We start from the raw sequence: 19,664 nt of genomic DNA on the forward strand, positions 1-19,664 counted from the left end.
ATTTGATCCATACCTTTATTATTTAACATTTATCCTTTTTTCGCACAACCCAACCCACCTATTTATAATCTCAACAACATATCCAAAACCCCAACACTCTCATCTCATTTGAACAAAATCTAAGCCGTTCCAACAGTAGAGAGAAACTAAGAAAAAGCCTATGGCTTTGATTTTGGTCGTCGTCGTCCTCATCACTCTCCTCCTTGCTCTTCTAATCTCACACTCATGGCTATTCAAATCCCAAATCAAACCCAAAAAATCCCCTCCAGGGCCAAAAGGGTTTCCCATTTTTGGTTGCCTTCATTTACTAGGAAAACTCCCTCACAGAAATCTCCACGAATTATCCCAAAAGTATGGACCCATAATGAGCATGAAACTAGGGCTTGTTCCCACCATCATAGTCTCATCCCCTCACGCCGCCCAACTCTTCCTCAAAACCCACGACCTCATTTTTGCAAGCCGCCCCTCTTCACAAGCTTCAAAACACATCTCTTATCAACAAAAAAATTTAGTCTTTGCTCCATATGGTCCTTATTGGCGCAACATGCGTAAAATGTGCACTCTTGAATTGCTTAGTAACCTTAAAATCAATTCTTTCATGCCTATGAGAAAACACGAGCTTGGTTTGTTGATTGAGTACTTAAAAGAAGCTGCTCATAACAAAGCTGTTGTGAATCTGAGTGCTAAAGTTACGTCACTTACAACTGACATTATTTGTTTGATGGCATTTGGAAAGAAATATGGAGATGAAGAAATTGATGAAAGGGGTTTTAAGGCTGTAATACAAGAAGGTATGCAGTTGTCTGCTGCGCCTAATTTGGGGGATTTTATTCCGGCAATTGCTTGGCTTGATCTTCAAGGATTTACTCGTAAAATGAAACGTGTTCATAAGGTGTATGATGAATTTCTTGAAAAGATTATTAATGAACATCTTGTGGCTAGAGGTGGGAAGAAGACTAGGGATTTTGTTGATGTTATGTTGGATCTTATTGGTTCTCAACAAACTGAGTATCAAATTGATCGTTCTGCTATTAAAGCTATAATGCTGGTATGCCTACCTCTTTCTTCTATTTCTATCTTTTCAATCCTACGTCTTCTCAAACTTTTTATATTTTTATTTTTGTACATCACTTACCTTAAAAAGAATAATAAATTGCTATCCAATTATAATGAAAGGTTAAAAAAACAAACGTTTTTTTTTGTGTTTTTTCTTATATTTTTTTATTAACCTAACAAATGTGGTGGGAAGGTTCTTTAACATATGTGCTGAAGAAAGGAGATTGTTATGAATTTTGTGTTTGATTTTGATGATTATTGTTTAATAAATCTTTAAAATAATTTTGTGTCAATTATTGATTATTAAAATTTTTATTTATGTATTTAATATAGGTCATTAACCTATCATATTCAACATTTTTAAAGTTCTAATTTAGTTTATAGTTATATTAAACATGAAATTTAAATTAGTGTCGATTGAACAACTCATTTTGAAAATTTTTACCTGTCCATGTTGGTTAAAGACATTTAATCTTACATTTAATGTAAAAAAAAAAAAACAAAAAACAAAAAAAAATTATCATGGAGACACTTACTTTACATTAAATTATATTATCCCCTAATTAATGAACTAAGAAAAACAGTATATTTACTTTTTATCGGTGCAATTATGAGGATGGCTGAAGAGCGATAGAACAGAAGTGGACAGATATCTTTGAAATATAAAAGAAATCACTAAATATTTACCCAAGAATAAATATATCACTAAAATTCAAAAGTGATTTACAAACCATTTTTTGCTTTTGGATAAATATTTTGTCAATTATTGGATACTATTTTTAGAAATAATAAAGGTGTATAATAACATTACTAAAAAATTTAAAATATAATGGAGTTTGTGATTTATCCCTAGATTTTCACTGCTATTTTTCAATAAACTTGTACTTATGATATGATTTAGATTTTGAAAACTGGTTGTTGTAAACTTTTTTCCTTGTTCTACATTAACTTGTCTATTATATGAGATCCACTAACATTGATTTAAAATTTATTGATATTTATGTAATGAAATATATAATGTGAAAGAAAAATATATGGTAACCATACTTGTGAAGGTCGGCATTCAAATTATCTTTATTATTTACCTTTATTGAACAACACAAAAGAATATTCCACAAATATAGGGAAAAAAAACTTGGTTTATCTTATTTATTTATTTGGTTGTTTGTACTATTAAATGCATTGTCATCCCCATACTCTATCCCTTTAGTTTATATTTATTGTGTTGGGTACTTCTTGTAGGATATGCTTGCAGCAGCAATGGACACATCATCAACAACAATAGGATGGGCAATGTCAGAGCTAATAAGACATCCAGATGTAATGAAGAAAATGCAAGATGAATTACAAGAAGTTGTTGGTTTACACAGAATGGTTCAAGAATCTGACTTAGTAAGCTTAGAGTACTTAGAAATGGTAGTGAAAGAGATTATGAGGCTATATCCAGCAGGTCCATTATTGATTCCACGCGAGTCTCTTGAAGACTGCACTGTCGATGGGTTCCATATTCCCAAGAAATCAAGAGTAATGGTAAATGTATGGACTATTGGGCGAGACCCGAGTGTTTGGAATGATCCACACAAGTTCTTTCCTGAGAGGTTTATTGGTAGCAAAATAGATTTGAAGGGTAATGATTTTGAATTGATTCCATTTGGTGGTGGGCGTAGAGGATGCCCTGGAATACAATTGGGCTTAACTATGGTTCGGTTATTGTTGGCTCAACTTGTGCATTGTTTTGATTGGAAGCTTCCAAATGGTATGTTGCCATCTGAATTAGATATGACCGAAGAATTTGGATTGACTTGTCCTAGAGCAAAAGATCTCATGGTTATTCCTACCTTTCGTCTTAATGATTCAATTAGTACTAAGAATTTGTCTTCTTGAATAACCTAGATAATATATAAGTAATGATTGATAATATATAATAATGGTCAAGATAAAGAGTGATTGAAATACTCTCTTTATATAAATAATAATATACATAGAAACTTTTATCATCCTTTACCACTTCTTCCCGTTAGTTGAAATAAATGAATAACATTCGTCTTATTTGATAATTATTTGATTATTTAAATTAAAAATGAAGCTCGTAAAATGATATTTTACGTATATAGTTTTGAAAACTTTTTAAAAATATACATGGTCTTTTTGTTCACAAATTTTTTATACAAATTACTTTGGAATTTTGTTATTGAATTTTGATTTATTTTTATTAAAAAAATAAATGGAAACAGGAAAAAGGTAAGGAAATTAAAAAGGGGGATGAGTATAAGAGTGGCCAAAACTCCAAGCCATGCCCAATCAATGATACATTTGTAAGCATGGACAAAGAAAGTATTTGGCAGTGATCTATCAGTACAAAGAATTTGTTTTTGTAATTTATATCTCACAAAGACGTGAACAAGAGTGTACCAACTTTACACAAATCATATTGACCATTCATCATAATTATCACGACCATCACATCAAATTTTTATGGGTTTAATATTTTAAATAAAATATTATTTCGATTCCTATACTTTTAAATATTACATTTTTAACAAATTTAAAATAAACTCATCTCTTCTGTTTTTGGTTAAAATTATGTACCCAAACTGTTACATGGTAAATAAATTCAAAGCGATAAACAATTGGAACAACGTCCACCATGGGTGTTTGAACTAGAGTGAGAGAATGTGGGATGGACTTTACTTTGAACATTTAATTTTGATAGGGAATGGGTGTGTTGAAGTTCAGAACAGTTGGATAAAACCACAACAATTTTTCATTTTCAACTCACATAATTTTTTCTTCATTTTATTCAAAACAAAATATATGTACTTTAATAAATGTTAAATATAATCTTATAGTCTCCTTGTAACTAGATCAACCTCTAATTTTAAACTATACATTATATATTTATTTAAGATTACATGAATAATTACTATTTTCATTATAAAAAAATTAACATTAAAAAAAAGAATCTTTTTTTATGGTGAAGAAAGAGATCGTATTCATATTCCATGTTGTCAACATTTGATGATAAAAGAATACACAAAAAAAAAAGATATTCTCGTCACTTCACTCCTCTATGTCATCGAATATAAAATATGTCGATGTTGTTAGTGAAATTCTAATTTTTTAAGTTCTATTAATAAAATATCGACATCAATAATTAAGTTACTAAATATTGGTCGACATGTTTGTTTGGACATAAATCCGGATGGATGTTAGAACTATTAAAATAAGCAACAATGTCGGAGGACCAATAATGTCTATTATGTTTTGAGATATTGTTAACTTTAATTTAATTTTAATTTTGATTGGATTATGCTGTATTGTAGCTTGGCATGAAACCATAAAATTTCATGAATAAAAAGTTATTTATTTAGTGGTTGCAACAAAAAGTAAGTATGAGAAAACCAAGATAAAAGAAAATCGACAATAATTATGTGCAAAATAGGTTGCATTTATATCATGTATAATCTTTTTTAACATAGTAAAAAATAATAATAATCAATTTCTTTAAAAGAAATTAAAACCCAAAAATACGCTCACCATTCACCAATCATCACCTAAAGACACTCCAAAGGTTAAAATTAAAATATGTCTATATTGAAATTTTAATTTTATAGTTATATTGATAAAATAAAGGTAGAGATCAAAGAAAGTGTAGGTTTGAGATCGATTTTAAAATAATTTAAAGCACTTGTTTATCTAAAATTATTCTAAAACACATTTTTTTTTAAAAATTTCACGTTGAATTTTACCGTCTTAAACCAAAATTTTCATACTAATATAATTAAAATTGAACTAATACTTTTTCTTATTTTCAAAACCACTCTCAATCTTAGTTGATATTTGATGCATATCTTTATCATTGTTTTATCCTTTTTCACACAACCCAACCCATCTATTTATAATCTCAACTACATATCCAAGACCCCAACACTATCATCTCATTTGAACAAAATCTAAGCCGTCCCAACAGTAGAGAGACACTAAAAAAGAGCCTATGGCTTTGATTTTGGTCGTCGTCGTCGTCATCACTCTCCTCCTTGCTCTTCTAATCTCACATTCATGGCTATTCAAAACCCAAATCAAACCCAAAAAATTCCCTCCAGGGCCAAAAGGGTTTCCCATTTTTGGTTGCCTCCATTTACTAGGAAAACTCCCTCACAGAAATCTCCACGAATTATCCCAAAAATATGGACCCATAATGAGCATGAAACTAGGGCTTGTTCCCACCATCATAGTCTCATCCCCTCAAGCCGCCAAACTCTTCCTCAAAACCTACGACCTCATTTTTGCAAGCCGCCCCTCTTCACAAGCTTCAAAACACATCTCTTATCAACAAAAAAATTTAGTCTTTGCTCCATATGGTCCTTATTGGCGCAACATGCGTAAAATGTGCACTCTTGAATTGCTTAGTAACCTTAAAATCAACTCTTTCATGCCTATGAGAAAACACGAGCTTGGTTTGTTGATTGAGTACTTAAAAGAAGCTGCTCATAACAAAGCTGTTGTGAATCTGAGTGCTAAAGTTACGTCACTTACAACTGACATTATTTGTTTGATGGAATTTGGGAAGAAATATGGAGATGAAGATTTTGATGAAAGAGGGTTTAAGGCTGTAATACAAGAAGGTATGCAGTTTGCTGCTGCGCCTAATTTGGGGGATTTTATTCCGGCAATTGCTTGGCTTGATCTTCAAGGATTTACTCGTAAAATGAAACGTGTTCATAAGGTGTATGATGAATTTCTTGAAAAGATTATTAATGAACATCTTGTGGCTAGAGGTGGGAAGAAGACTAGGGATTTTGTTGATGTTATGTTGGATCTTATTGATTCTCAACAAACTGAGTATCAAATTGATCGTTCTGCTATTAAAGCTATAATGCTGGTATGCCAATTCTTCTATTTCTACTTTTTTTAATCCTACGTTTTCTCAAACTTTTTTAGATTAAAAGAAAAATATATTATATTTAGGGTAATATTTGGATGCATATTTATTTTTGTCCAACACATACCTTAAAAAAATTAAAATATTTCAAAAATGAACTAAGTTGCTACGTTATTATATGTTATAATTGGATAATTTGGTGTACCAAAACAAATATAATCTTTGTGTTTTTTCTTAAAACAAATGTGGTGGGAAGGTTCTTTTAACAAATGAACTGAAGGAAATGAGGGTGTTATGAATTTTGAGTTTAATACTGGTTATTGTTGTTTAATAAATCTTTAAAATAATTTTTTGTCAATTGATTACTGATTTGTTTTAATTATTTAATATAGGTCATTAACCTATCTTACATTTTCTCAAAAAAAAAAAAGAAAAAAAAAGAAAAGAGAAAACATCATGGTGACACTTACTTTAAATTAAATTATCTTATCCCCTATTTAATGAACACTATATTTATTGCTTATCGGTGCAATTATGGGGGTGGCTGAAGAGAGAGAAAACATGTGGACAGATATCTTTGAAATATAGAAGAAATCACAGAAATATTTACCCAAAAAAACATCACAAATTCAAAAGTTATTTACAAACCATTTTTCTTTACAATTTTAGATAAATATTTTGTTGATTTCATCGAAAACTTTTAGATATTGATGAGGTGATGTTTTAGAAACAATAATTAAGTGTATTATAGTATTTTAAAATTATAAATATAACATAGTTAATTTATATTTATTTTATACTTTTATAACTTTTTTTTGTTTGAAAACTGGTTATTTAATTATTATTTTTCTTTGTTCCACATCAACTTGTTTACATTGATGTAAAATTTATTGATATTCATAATGTGAAAAAAGAAAAAAAAAGGGTAAACATACTTGTGAAGGCCGGCATCCAAATTATTATAATTAGTTAATTTTATTATTTAACTTTGTTTATGGAAGAACACAAAAGAATATTCCACACTTATTGAAAAATAATACTTGGGTTTCTATTTTTTAATTAATAGTATGAAAGATTTAATTTAAAAGTAGAGAGACCCACAATAATAAATTAGAAGTAATGAAATCAATTGTTATTAATAGTTTTACTTAATTACGTATTTCTGTTTTTGGTTGGGTTCTTTTAGGATATGCTTGCAGGAGCAATGGATACATCATCAACAACAATAGGATGGGCAATGTCAGAGCTGATTAGACATCCAGATGTAATGAAGAAAATGCAAGATGAATTACAAGAGGTTGTTGGTTTACACAGAATGGTTCAAGAATCTGACTTAGTAAACTTAGAATACTTGGAAATGGTAGTGAAAGAGATTATGAGGCTATATCCAGCAGGTCCATTATCCATTCCACGCGAGTCTCTTGAAGACTGCACTGTCGATGGGTTCCATATTCCCAAGAAATCAAGAGTAATAGTGAATGTATGGGCTATTGGGCGAGACCCGAGTGTTTGGAATGATCCACACAAGTTCTTTCCTGAGAGGTTTATTGGTAGCCAAATAGATTTGAAGGGTAATGATTTTGAATTGATTCCATTTGGTGGTGGGCGTAGAGGATGTCCTGGAATGCAATTGGGCTTAACTATGGTTCGGTTATTGTTGGCTCAACTTGTGCATTGTTTTGATTGGGAGCTTCCAAATGGTATGTTGCCATCTGAATTGGATATGACCGAAGAGTTTGGATTGACTTGTCCTAGAGCAGAAGATCTTATGGTTATTCCTACCTTTCGTCTTAATGATTCAATTAGTACTAAGGATTCGTCTTCTTGAATGATGTAGATTATATCTAGGTAATGGTTGATATTATAATAATGATTAAGATAAAGAGTGGTTGAAAAGCTCTCCATATATATGAATGATAATACACATAGAAAATTTTATCTTTCTTGCCACATCTGGTCGTTAATTGAAATAAATGGATAATAATAATCATTTTATTTGATTTTTTAAATTGAAAATGAAGCTTGTAAAACGATAATTTTATCTATAAGTTTATTTATTTCATAATCCACTTTTAATCATTTGTTTAAACATGAAGTTATCTAGTTTCAAAAACTTATAGAAAGAGATACTGGACTATTCTGTTCACATTTATTTTTAGTTATAGTTTCAAAAACTTATAGAAAGAGATACTGGACTATTCTGTTCACATTTATTTTTAGTTATAGTCCACATTTGTTTTTAGTTTGTATAAATAACTCAACTTGCTTATATTTAGTTTGTATAAATAACTCAACTTGCTTATATTTATTTGGATAACTTGTTTTCTTTTACACTTCACATGTATTAAGGAAAATGATTTTCTAACTTCAACCTAACTTCATACTTACTGTGAATTTAAATACTTACCTTAAGAAAGATGACGACTCCAACATCCAAAATGGGTAATTTTTTTTCTCTCTCAAGTGTCCATTTACTTGGGTTGAACTATTAGTTTGATTTGAGATGACATTGAGTGTAGATTTATAAATAATTACGACAAAGACGAAAAATGGGAACCACCTTAAGATTTTGGGCTCTAGGACAGATCAACCCCAAAATTTCTGTCATGTCCAATTCAAGGGGTGACATACCATTGGGAGGCTTCAAATCAAAACAGTGTACTAATTGAGCCACTACAAGACGAACCACAACCAAAGCTAATTGTATTCCAACACAGCCTCTTCGACCCGATCCAAATGGAATTAGTTCAAAATCTCTTCCTTTCACATCCACTTCACTTTCCAAAAATCTCTCCGGATCAAACTTGTGAGGATCAACCCAAGTATTTGGATCTCTTCCAATGGCCCATGCATTTATTACTATTCTTGATTTCTCAGGGATATGATACCCATTTATATTGCAATCTTGTATGCATTCTCTTGGAATTAATGGAACTGGTGGATGCATTCTCAAACTCTCTTTTATTACCATCTCCAAGTATTTCAAGTTACTTAAGTCTGATTCTTCCACCATTCTATTCAGTCCTACCACTTTTTCTAATTCTTCTTGCAACTTTTTCATTATGTGTGGATTCTTAATAAGTTCTGATAACATCCAATTGATTGTTGTTGTTGTACTATCCACGGCTGCAATAAGGAAATCCTGCAAAAAAATTAAGAAATATTCTCAGGTTTAGTTATACATTCTTTAAAATAATTTAAAATGAGAGTTTAGCAAAATTTCATCTATTATAGAGATCTATCCATTTTTTGGCTTATCACTAATAAACAATAATTTCTTTTTGCTGTATTTAAAAACAAGCTCTTTCAAATTAAACACTAAAGAAAAAAGAAATCCAAGATACACTCTCAATCAATCAATTCACTTACCAGGATTATAGCTTTGATATTTGATCGATCAATTTGGTACTCTCGAGATCCCATCAAATCCAACAAAACATCCACAAAATCCTTGTCTTTATTATCCCTCTGGAACACAACATGTTCTTCAACAATCCTCTCTAAGAACCCATCAAATATTTTCCCAACAGCTTTTGCACGACCCCCAAATCCTTGAACATCAAACCTTGCAATTAAAGGAATAAAATCTCCCAAATTAGGAGCTGCCGCTAATTGTGTAGCCTCTCGTATCAAACCCTTAAACCCCTTTTCATCCAACTCATTATCTTCATATTTTCTCCCCAACACCATTACACATATCATATCTCCAATAACACAAGAAATTTTAGAAGTAAGATCCACAGCCACGCCATCTGTAGCAGCCACTTCAAGACCTCAATCAACGAACCAACCTCTTGCTTTCTCATTGAGGAAAAAGAGTTGATTTTTAAGGAGCTAAGCAATTCAAGAGTGCACATCTTGCGAATATTGCGCCAATAAGGACCATATTGAGCAAAAGCTACGCCCTTTCTACCGTAAGAAATATGGTTGGAAGTGATGGTAAGAGGTCGGCTCGCAAAATGAAGGTCGTGAGTTTTAAGGAAGAGCTCGGTTGCTCTAGGGGAGGAGACGATAATGGCGGGGAGAAAACCTAATTGGATGTGCATTATGGGACCGTATATTTGGGATAAGTAATGAAGGTCTCTGTGAATGAGTTTGCCTAATAGATGAAGGCTTCCAATAATTGGAAACCCTTTTGGGCCAGGAGGGAGTTTGTTGCATAAGGACTTGGTCTTGAGAAGCCATTGTTGAAAGAGGTAAGGGAGAAGGAAGATGAGTGTAATTGTGGTCAAAATAATCCAAGTCATGGCAATTATATTAGAGATGTATTTGTGAGGTTATGTGTAGGGTTTATAATATATTGATATATTTCTATTTATAAAACGTTTTTCATCGTTAACTGACCGTTTTTAGTTTTTGGTTTTGAAATTTATGATTGTTTTATCCCAATTTTTTAAAAATCGTTTTGGTTTTTCTTTAGTTAGAACAAAAACACTTTCTTTTTTTTTAAAAAAATTAAAGTAAGATCTAACTTTTTTACATTTTTTAAAATTAGTTTTTAAGGCTACATTAAATAATTACCGTTTGATTTTTGAAAATCAAAGTTTTCTAGGAATTGTTGTCTATATTTTATGACTATTTTCAAAATCAAAACCAAAAAGTTGAAAACTAAAAAAGTTGGTTCATGTTAATTGATCTATAGCTCGCGTTATAATTTTCGCCTTCACAAAACATTATCATATTGATTATGCCGCACATATTTTTAATTTCTACATTAAATATGGTAACTGACCTACTAGTTTCTATTAATAAGCTAATTAATTACTCTAATAACGGCTTATAAATTAAAATATTTACAAATTATAATAAAATTTTAGATTTTTTATATTCGTTATTAATGTCACTCATAAACACATATAAATGTCTATTATTGATATATATTGAAATTTGACAATTTTCTTAAATTAAAATATAATTGTGGTCATCACAAGATTATCATTTATAACTATATTTGTCGTAATAAGTATATATACCCTTGCTCACAATGTTGAGTGCAAAGTTTGAGGTTGGATTTACATCCCCATTTTTGTTACCCTGGATGATTTTTTTGCTTATGTCTTGTGATGTTTAACCGTTTCTCGTGGAGCTTTTGCCTCTCTTGCAATATGTCTTAAAAAAAGTGAGTTTTCATATGTAGTAAATTTTTCAGGTAGATTACTTATGAGTTAAAACCATAATAACCAAATTGTTAGATATTATGTTAAATTTGTCTTTATCCATAAGTTTAAATATTTAGGTCAATTGGTGATTTAGATGGATAATTAGAACATGTGGTCTAGGAAAGTTATGTTTTCAAGTCCATGTGTAGTTTCTTCTCCGATCATTATTAATTTTCACTTCAAATTTTAAGCTCATAAATGAGAAGGAAAGTTAGATATTATATTAGTTTTAATTATTGACTAAACTTAAAGTTTTGAGTCGAAACTTTATAAATCAAAATATATATAAAATATATTTTACCAAATTAAAACTAACTTGGAACAGTAGGAATTAAATTGAAAGAAAAACTCTGAAATAGTTAGAAGAAAAAATTAATTAAAGACTTAACAAGATTAAAAAGTACTATAAAATATTTTCTATGGATATATATGCTTGAATGTTTACCTTACATGTTAAATGAAAAAATATACTTAAACTTTCCTTTAAAAAATATTAATTATGATTTGAAAATTATAGAAAAATTGTCCAAAAATATTTAAATTTTATAATATAAAATTTTGTTATATATTTGTAAAAATTTAGTTTTTAGATTCAATTTTGTTATATTTTAAAATGGTTCGGAATTCTTTTGCTAAAATATTGAAATTAATGAGGTCATTTAACTAATTGACTACGGCGATTTCGTATTTATGGTCCTTATTTGGAAATTTAATAACTTAAAATCTAATATCATATAATTAATAATTAGGTATGCACTTAATTATGATTCACGAGTTTTTGTACAAAAATGATTGATGGAGTTTCATTTCATCGATTAATTATTGGTGGGGTTTTACAAATTATGATTGCCCTTTGAATATATAGCTCTACTTTTACTAACATGTGGTGTTGGTGCATTCAACCTCTAACTAATTCCCTTAATAATACAAACACCATTCAATTTCATGAAATTATATTTCTTTACTTTTCATACCCACCTTTTTTTCTCCCATTTTCATTCAATAATTTTTTAAAGATTCATATTATCATACTTTTAGCTCAGTTAATGTGATGTTTATCTCCGTGATTAACGGTTAAGTTTACCTTTTTTTTCTTTACAAAGTTTTAACTTTAGATATTACGATACAAAGTTGATAAATATAACAAAATTTAGATTTAGCTTTCAAAACAGTCTATCAAAAATGATGGTTTGAAAGGCTATCAGCAGTGGTTATTGAAAAATGATTGTCAACGGTTGTGGCATGAATAGTGGTTGGAGGTTGGCTAGTGGGGATCAACGAAAGTGGTGACTAAATTTTTTTACACAAATTAGAAGAGATTAAAACCGTTAAAACATTCCAAGTTTATTTTTCTAAAAGTTGGTTTGTAAACATTTACCCTAAAATAACTTATTTTATAAACTTGATTTTTCAAAATTTATTTTAGATAATTGTCAAATACATGAATTTTTTTTTTCTTTAAAACAACTTATTTTTTAATTTAAACATTTGGAAAAGACGATCCAAACCCACAATCTAAATTACCTTAAAAGGTATGGGAACGCACTTTAGTCTTTTGCTTAAGTTGCCTCTTGAAATCTTGTATTTGAATGGAAAGCTGAACTAAAATTAAATTGAAACAAAAAAGACTTTGTTTCTAGCAACCTTGATTGTATTTTCCCAAGATTTTGTTCTTTGCAGATCAGCTACGTAGTACGATCAATTGGGTATTTGGAAAATAGTTGCGGTTCAAATTCATCCACTCTGCCAAAGAAAAAACAAAAACAACAGATCAGTATCAATAAATCAAGTAGGGCCTAAACCAAAAAGATGTTTATCTTGACAATTAGCCCAACCTAACTTTCATCTCTATATCCTTCTTCCATTCCAACACCAAATCCCCCAAACACTGAAGTCTCCAAAATTTGGTTCATATGGCTTTGATTTTTGCCATTATTTCTACATTAGCTCTTCTTGCTCTCACTCTTCTCTTCAAATTCTACCCCTTCAAAGCCCAAAAATTGCCTCCTGGTCCTATAGGATTTCCCTTTGTTGGTAGTCTCCATTTATTAGGAAAGCTCCCTCATAGAGATTTTCATATATTATCCCAAAAATATGGACCCATTATGCACATAAAATTAGGTCTTGTTCCCACAATCATAGTCTCTTCTCCTAAAGCTGCTGAACTCTTCCTCAAAACTCATGACCTTGTTTTTGCAAGCAGGCCCCTTTTAGAAGCCTCAAAGCAAATGAATTATGGGCAAAAGAACTTAGTTTTTGCCCCATATGGTCCTTATTGGCGCAACATGCGTAAAATGTGCACTCTTGAATTGCTTAGTAACCTTAAAATCAACTCTTTCATGCCTATGAGAAAACACGAGCTTGGTTTGTTGATTGAGTACTTAAAAGAAGTTGCTCACAACAAAGCTGTTGTGAATCTGAGTGCTAAAGTTACGTCACTTACAACTGACCTTATTTGTTTGATGGCATTTGGGAAGAAATATGGAGATGAAGAGATTGATGAAAGGGGTTTTAAAGCTACGATACAAGAAGGTTCACAATTAGCTGCTACTCCTAATTTGGGGGATTTTTTTCCTTTTATTGCAAGGTTTGATGTTCAAAGATTGAATAATCGAATGCAATGTGTTCATAAAGTGTTGGATGGGTTTCTTGAGAGGATTGTTAACGAACATCTTGAGGCTAAGGGTGACAAGAAGACTAAAGATCTTGTGGATGTTATGTTGGAGCTTATGAATTTCCAAGAAGAAACTGATTATCAGATTGATCGCTCTGCTATTAAAGCTATAATGCTGGTATGGATCCATGCTATATATATATATATACATATATTCATTCATTTTAATACACATTTACTCCCTAACTTACAAACAAATGTTATGATAGTACGTGAAATAATTCTAATTTTGTGTTCAACAACTCCAACAACTCCTTAATATATTTGAAATTTTAAAAAATTAGAACTCAATTAGCATAATGTATTGACTTGGTGTGCTCTCTTAATTTAATCTACTTTGTTTTATTGTGTTTAATTAAACGATGGTTGCTTGGATAAAGGAAGAGAAAACAAATTTCAGGTAGTTTCGTTAAATATTACATTGTAGGAAAAGCAGAGCAGGAATGATATATGTAAAAGCTCAAAATCTTTTCTCTCTTTTTTTTTCTGAAAAAAGGTAAACATTATATATATATATACACATACATATATATAGTGTATAATTATGTTGAATATATAATATTTTTGTATTATGTATAGGATATGCTAAGTGCAGGAATGGATACATCAGCAACTGTGATAGGATGGGCAATGTCAGAGCTAATTAAACATCCACATATAATGAAGAAACTACAAGAGGAATTAGAAAATGAAATTGGTTTGGATAAGATTGTGGAAGAATCAGATTTAGAAAGATTAGAGTATTTGAAAATGGTGGTTAAAGAAATTTTCAGACTATATCCACCAGCCCCATTATTATTACCCCACGAATCACTTCAAGACTGTATTGTTGATGGCTTTCATATACCTAAGAAATCACGTATAATAATCAATGTATGGGCCATTGGAAGAGACCGAAATTCGTGGATTGATCCTCATAAGTTTGATCCTGAAAGGTTCATAGATAGTCAAGTGGATGTGAAAGGAAGAGATTTCCAATTGATTCCGTTTGGATCTGGTCGAAGAGGCTGTCCTGGAATGCAATTAGGCTTAACTTTGGTTCAATTTGTGTTGGCTCAACTTGTACATTGTTTTGATTGGATGCTTTCAAATGGTATGCCAGCTTCTCAATTGGATATGACTGAAGAATTCGGTTTAACTTGTCCTAGACTTCATGACCTTATAGTCATTCCAAGATACCGTCTTCGAATTTAATATGCTTTTTTCAATAATGATAGCTTTTAACTTTTAAAGTTGTGTATGTTCCAATTATTCAGTTTCTTTCCTCTTTCAATCAAAAAAAACTTTCAAAATTGAATCTCCCCATTTACAGGTGAAAGATGCAACGTAACAAAAGAATATCGGATGGTTTCACAAGTTGTTGTATCTCAATTAAAAATAAAACAAAAAACAAAGAAAATAGCAAACCACAATCTTTAATTACGTGACTTTTTTAAAAAATAAAGGTCACAATCGATGAAGGGAGAAGACAAAAAATCATATGAGTGTGTGTGATCAAATGTAATTGTTGGCAGTGCTTATGAAGATACCTTGAGATTGTAAGAATGACGAGAACCACAAGGTCCTAAAATGCAACGTGATTTTCTACCTCCATTTGTTTCAATCTCTGTTCATGACCACATATAACATAATAGGGTACGAACTATTCTAGAACGATAATTTACACACATATTATAAACACAAACTAGTGATATAAAATAAAATTCACAATTAAGATTCTCAACCCATATAATTGCTTTAACATGTTTCATTTGAAGCCACATCTTAGAAAAGAAATTAATATATATCATGGAGATAGGATATAAACATCTAGCTAATACAAAAATGTATAAAAACTTGTGATCGAAATCAGAGATTTTATTAAACATCCAAACAAAAAATGTAGCCAAAGTATGTAAGACCTCTAATATTTATAAAATTGATAGAAATCTATCCTTGTCTACCATAAATAAAATTCAAAATTTAGCTATATATTGTGTATATTTTCTGCATTTTTGTTATTTATAATAATTTTCTTATATATAATTCTCAAATGAAAAATAATGGAGCTTGTTTTAGACGGAAAGCATGGCTTGGATTTGGGTGATCGTCGCTATTACAATAATTGTTCTTGCGTTTCTCCTACAGTACTCGTGGGAGTTCAAAGGCAAGAATTTGCCTCCTGGTCCAAAAGGGTTTCCCATTTTTGGAAGCCTTCATTTGATAGGAAAGCTTCCTCATAGAGATCTTCATCGTTTATCCCAGAAATATGGACCCATAATGCACATGAAATTAGGCCTGGTTCACACCATCATAGTCTCATCTCCTCACGCAGCCAAGCTGTTCCTCAAGACCCACGACCACGTATTTGCAAGCCGGCCCCTAATCCACACTTCCAGCATTATGACATATGGTAAAAAAGATTTGGTATTTGCTCCATACGGTTCGTATTGGCGCAACATCCGCAAAATGTGCACGCTCGAATTGTTCAGCTCTCTCAAAATCAACTCATTTAAATCCATGAGGAAGAAGGAGGTTCGGGAGTTGATTGAGTATCTTAAAACAGCTTCGACAGACCGCATGGTTGTGAGATTGAGTTCGAAAGTGACTTCTTTGATTGCTGACATGACTTGTTTGATGGCGTTTGGGAAGAAATATAGAGATGAGGAATTTGGTGAGAGAGGGTTTAAGGCAGTGATACAAGAAGGTATGCAATTAGTAATTGCTCCTAATTTGGCGGATTATATTCCTTTTGTTGCTCCATTTGATATTCAAGGCTTGAATCGTCGTGCTACTTTTGTTCTGAAGGAATTTGATGGGTTTTTTGAGAGGATTATTGAAGAACATATTGAGTCCAAAGATGGAAATAGAAACAAAGATTTTATGGACCATTTGTTGGATATCATGATGTCCTCACAAGACCCTGATGGATATCAAATTGATCGCTCTAATATTAAAGCTATTGCTCTTGTAAGTACATTTCTTTCCATCTATACTTTTTTTTTTTTGGGTAAAAATGAATTTGTATTGCGTAAACCCCTCAATTAAAAATCTAATTTATTCCAAAATATTTTTCGTTTTAGACTTGTTGATGCATTTCTATAACATTTTCATAATTTTCTTCTTTTATAATGTTGATATATAGCAACCTCATTGTAGAGAGCCCTCATGGGACATAATTTGAAAGTTGAAATTCTCTTATGCCATAGGACTTGTCTATGAGGAAGATAAATATTTATAAAGTACAAAATTTTTGCAAATACGATTAACATGTTTCTTTAATGTATCCAAAAGAGGCATTTTAATATTAAACAAGAACTATAATTAAAAAAATAAAAGTAGTGGAATGCATCTGTCTCATTTCGAATTTTCCCCCATTTTTGATCTCATATTAAAAACCTCACCATTAATTATTACTAAATAAATATGTATATATTTAGGATGTGCTGTCGGCAGCAATGGACACTTCAGCCACAGCAATTGATTGGGCACTAGCGGAGCTCATCAAACATCCACAAGCAATGAAGGAATTACAAGTGGAATTAGAGAAAGTGGTTGGTTTAAATAGAATGGTTGAAGAATCTCATTTAGAACACTTACAATATTTGGGAATGGTCATTAAAGAGGTTTTAAGGCTGCATCCACCTGCTCCCTTGTTAGTTCCACACGAGTCTCTTGAAGATTGTACGGTTGATGGTTTTCATATTCCTAAGAAATCGCGTATATTTGTCAACGCTTGGTCAATTGGGCAAGACCCAAATGTATGGATTGACCCACAAAAATTCTTTCCGGAAAGATTCATCCATAGCTTAGCTGATGTGAAAGGGAGAGACTTTCATTTGATTCCGTTTGGATCAGGTCGTCGAAGTTGTCCTGGAATACATTTAGGATTACTTATAGTTTCACTTGTGGTGGCTAATCTTGTGCATTGTTTTGATTGGGAGCTTCCAAATTGTATGTTGGCAACTGATTTGGATATGGAGGAAGAATTTGGTTTAACCTGTCCTAGAGCTCAGGAGCTTATGCTCATTCCTACTTACCGTCTTCGCAACTAACAAGTTGAAGTTAAACGTGATTGTTGGAGTGCTGCACACATCCATTATATACGAACAAAAAGTTGGATTTGGTTTAAGTATTATTGGATGTTTAGTCGTGAATTTTTATGCTATTTTTCTATTTTATGTCTAATAATTATTCTTATATATACTTTCAAGCACATGTATATTTGCTCAAAATAGCATAACTATTGAAAACTATGGACCTTTTTAGGCAACGTAAACCTGCACAAAATATGCATTCTGGAGTTGCTTAGCAGCCACAAAGTTAATTCTTTCAAATCAATGAGAGGGAAAGAAAGTGGAGTTATTGTTGATTAAGGAGCTACGTGAGGCTGCAAGAAGTGCACATGTTAATGGTTTTTAGAAAGACATATGAAGATAAAGAACTTGATGAAAAGGGTTTAAAGTAGATCGATGGTAGAAGAGGCCTTCAAAGTAACTGGAGCTTTTAACTTGGGGGGATTTCATTCCTTTTATTGCTGCTCCTGATCTCCAAGGATTGAGCCGTCGGTGCAAAATCTGTTCATAAAGTATTTGATAGTTTTCTTGGAAGGATCATAGACGAACATCCTTGAATAATCCAAGAATAATAATAACAATTGATAACAAAGAAGACGTAGATGCCATGTTGGACATCATGGAATCTCAAGAAACCGAGACTACCCTATTGATCGATATGATCCACCATCAAAGCTATCCTGCTGGTAAGTAATTAAACATGACTGTTTAGTTTCCACTAATATATTCACTTTTCAATTGCTAAAATATATGATTAGACATATGAAAATGTAATTTCCAACAAAACTCCTTATCACTACTCAGATTTTAAAAAAAAAAATGCCAAAATTTATCACATGTCTAGTTTTATTATTTTAACAAGTTTATTATTTGGATTAGCTCAACTTTTACATTGTTTTGATTGGAAGTAGCTTTCAAATCTTCCAAATTGTATGTTGTTAGTTAACTTGTCCTTTAGCTCAAGATTTGACAGTTACTTCAATTTACCATCTACAAAATTAAAATGAATAACACTAACGATCGTATTAATTATCACTTACTATGTTAGTATGCTTTTAACAACAGCACAGAGTCAATCAATACTTAGAAAATAATATTTACGAAGTGAAGTTAGGTTTTTATGTGAATAGAAAGAGTAGGTATACTCTTGTGATACCAGAAAATTACCGTGTGTTATGGGCTTCGTTGCCTTTGTGTACCCTAGCTCTAGTAAAACTCATATCATGGACCCTCCTTGCATATATTAATTTGATTGTTACGTGTAACATAATGTAATTTAATGAAATTAATATTATATTTTTTTTTGCGAGTAACTACTTAATAATAATAATAACTTTCAGACTCTTAATAGTAATACCACCAATAACAATAAACCTTTTTTCTCTCGATTTTACTATATTTATAAATTTGTGTAGTTACTACCAAATAATAGCAAATTCATGTGTTTTAAAGTGGGTAGACTACTTGAATTAGATGAAATTACCAATATTATCTTATTTTGATATTTGATATAATTAATATAAATTTAAGACAGGATGATTTTATCTCTCACCGCCGTCGATTTCGAATTTCCTTTTGAGCTTTATAAATGTGCTACAGAATTAATAACCCAACTTTTAAAACTTCAAGGATGCAATCAATACTATATTCAAATTTCAACCATTTAAGACCTCATTTATGTAACTTTTTAAAAGTTCATTCAAATTTAGAATTGGGTGTAGCGATTTAGAAGTTTAATTTCAAAACATAAATTTGGAATTAAGATATATTTGATAAAAACAAAAGTTGTATTTTATATTTTTGTATATGTGTTTCGTTCTAGATTTAGAAATTAAATT

At 31.0% G+C, this 19,664-nt stretch overlaps 4 protein-coding genes and 1 pseudogene across 4 annotated transcripts; 4 read left to right on the forward strand and 1 right to left on the reverse strand.

The window, feature by feature from the left end:
- Nucleotides 1-71: 71 nt before the first annotated feature.
- Nucleotides 72-3,060, forward strand: LOC101213285 (cytochrome P450 CYP736A12-like). Its single transcript, XM_031886709.1, has 2 exons — nt 72-1,048; nt 2,299-3,060. The coding sequence occupies exons 1-2, from the start codon at nt 161-163 to the stop codon at nt 2,938-2,940; spliced, it is 1,530 nt and encodes a 509-aa protein (XP_031742569.1). The 5' UTR covers nt 72-160; the 3' UTR covers nt 2,941-3,060.
- Nucleotides 3,061-4,971: 1,911 nt separating this feature from the next.
- LOC101213527 (cytochrome P450 CYP736A12) lies at nt 4,972-7,832 on the forward strand. The gene is made up of 2 exons (XM_004143520.3): nt 4,972-5,938; nt 7,125-7,832. The coding sequence occupies exons 1-2, from the start codon at nt 5,051-5,053 to the stop codon at nt 7,764-7,766; spliced, it is 1,530 nt and encodes a 509-aa protein (XP_004143568.3). The 5' UTR covers nt 4,972-5,050; the 3' UTR covers nt 7,767-7,832.
- Nucleotides 7,833-8,224: 392 nt separating this feature from the next.
- On the reverse strand, nt 8,225-10,214 carry LOC101213764 (annotated as a pseudogene).
- A 2,674-nt stretch (nt 10,215-12,888) lies between these two features.
- LOC101204017 (cytochrome P450 CYP736A12) lies at nt 12,889-15,019 on the forward strand. Its single transcript, XM_011659696.2, has 2 exons — nt 12,889-13,889; nt 14,351-15,019. The coding sequence occupies exons 1-2, from the start codon at nt 13,011-13,013 to the stop codon at nt 14,963-14,965; spliced, it is 1,494 nt and encodes a 497-aa protein (XP_011657998.2). The 5' UTR covers nt 12,889-13,010; the 3' UTR covers nt 14,966-15,019.
- Nucleotides 15,020-15,800: 781 nt separating this feature from the next.
- Nucleotides 15,801-18,578, forward strand: LOC101204260 (cytochrome P450 CYP736A12). Its single transcript, XM_004153424.2, has 2 exons — nt 15,801-16,720; nt 17,191-18,578. The coding sequence occupies exons 1-2, from the start codon at nt 15,839-15,841 to the stop codon at nt 17,803-17,805; spliced, it is 1,497 nt and encodes a 498-aa protein (XP_004153472.1). The 5' UTR covers nt 15,801-15,838; the 3' UTR covers nt 17,806-18,578.
- The last annotated feature ends 1,086 nt before the right edge of the window (nt 18,579-19,664 follow it).

Source organism: Cucumis sativus, chromosome 6, assembly GCF_000004075.3.
Source record: "Cucumis sativus cultivar 9930 chromosome 6, Cucumber_9930_V3, whole genome shotgun sequence".
Classification (NCBI taxonomy): domain Eukaryota; kingdom Viridiplantae; phylum Streptophyta; class Magnoliopsida; order Cucurbitales; family Cucurbitaceae; genus Cucumis; species Cucumis sativus.

Excerpts from the sequence above, each read along its gene's own strand:
- LOC101213527 (XM_004143520.3), top strand. The coding sequence starts at position 5,051 with ATGGCTTTGATTTTGGTCGTCGTCGTCGTCATCACTCTCCTCCTTGCT. Across the intron at positions 5,939-7,124 it reads CTATTAAAGCTATAATGCTG|GATATGCTTGCAGGAGCAAT; the intron begins GTATGCCAATTC and ends GGGTTCTTTTAG.
- LOC101204017 (XM_011659696.2), top strand. The coding sequence starts at position 13,011 with ATGGCTTTGATTTTTGCCATTATTTCTACATTAGCTCTTCTTGCTCTC. Across the intron at positions 13,890-14,350 it reads CTATTAAAGCTATAATGCTG|GATATGCTAAGTGCAGGAAT; the intron begins GTATGGATCCAT and ends TATTATGTATAG.
- LOC101213285 (XM_031886709.1), top strand. The coding sequence starts at position 161 with ATGGCTTTGATTTTGGTCGTCGTCGTCCTCATCACTCTCCTCCTTGCT. Across the intron at positions 1,049-2,298 it reads CTATTAAAGCTATAATGCTG|GATATGCTTGCAGCAGCAAT; the intron begins GTATGCCTACCT and ends TACTTCTTGTAG.
- LOC101204260 (XM_004153424.2), top strand. The coding sequence starts at position 15,839 with ATGGCTTGGATTTGGGTGATCGTCGCTATTACAATAATTGTTCTTGCG. Across the intron at positions 16,721-17,190 it reads ATATTAAAGCTATTGCTCTT|GATGTGCTGTCGGCAGCAAT; the intron begins GTAAGTACATTT and ends GTATATATTTAG.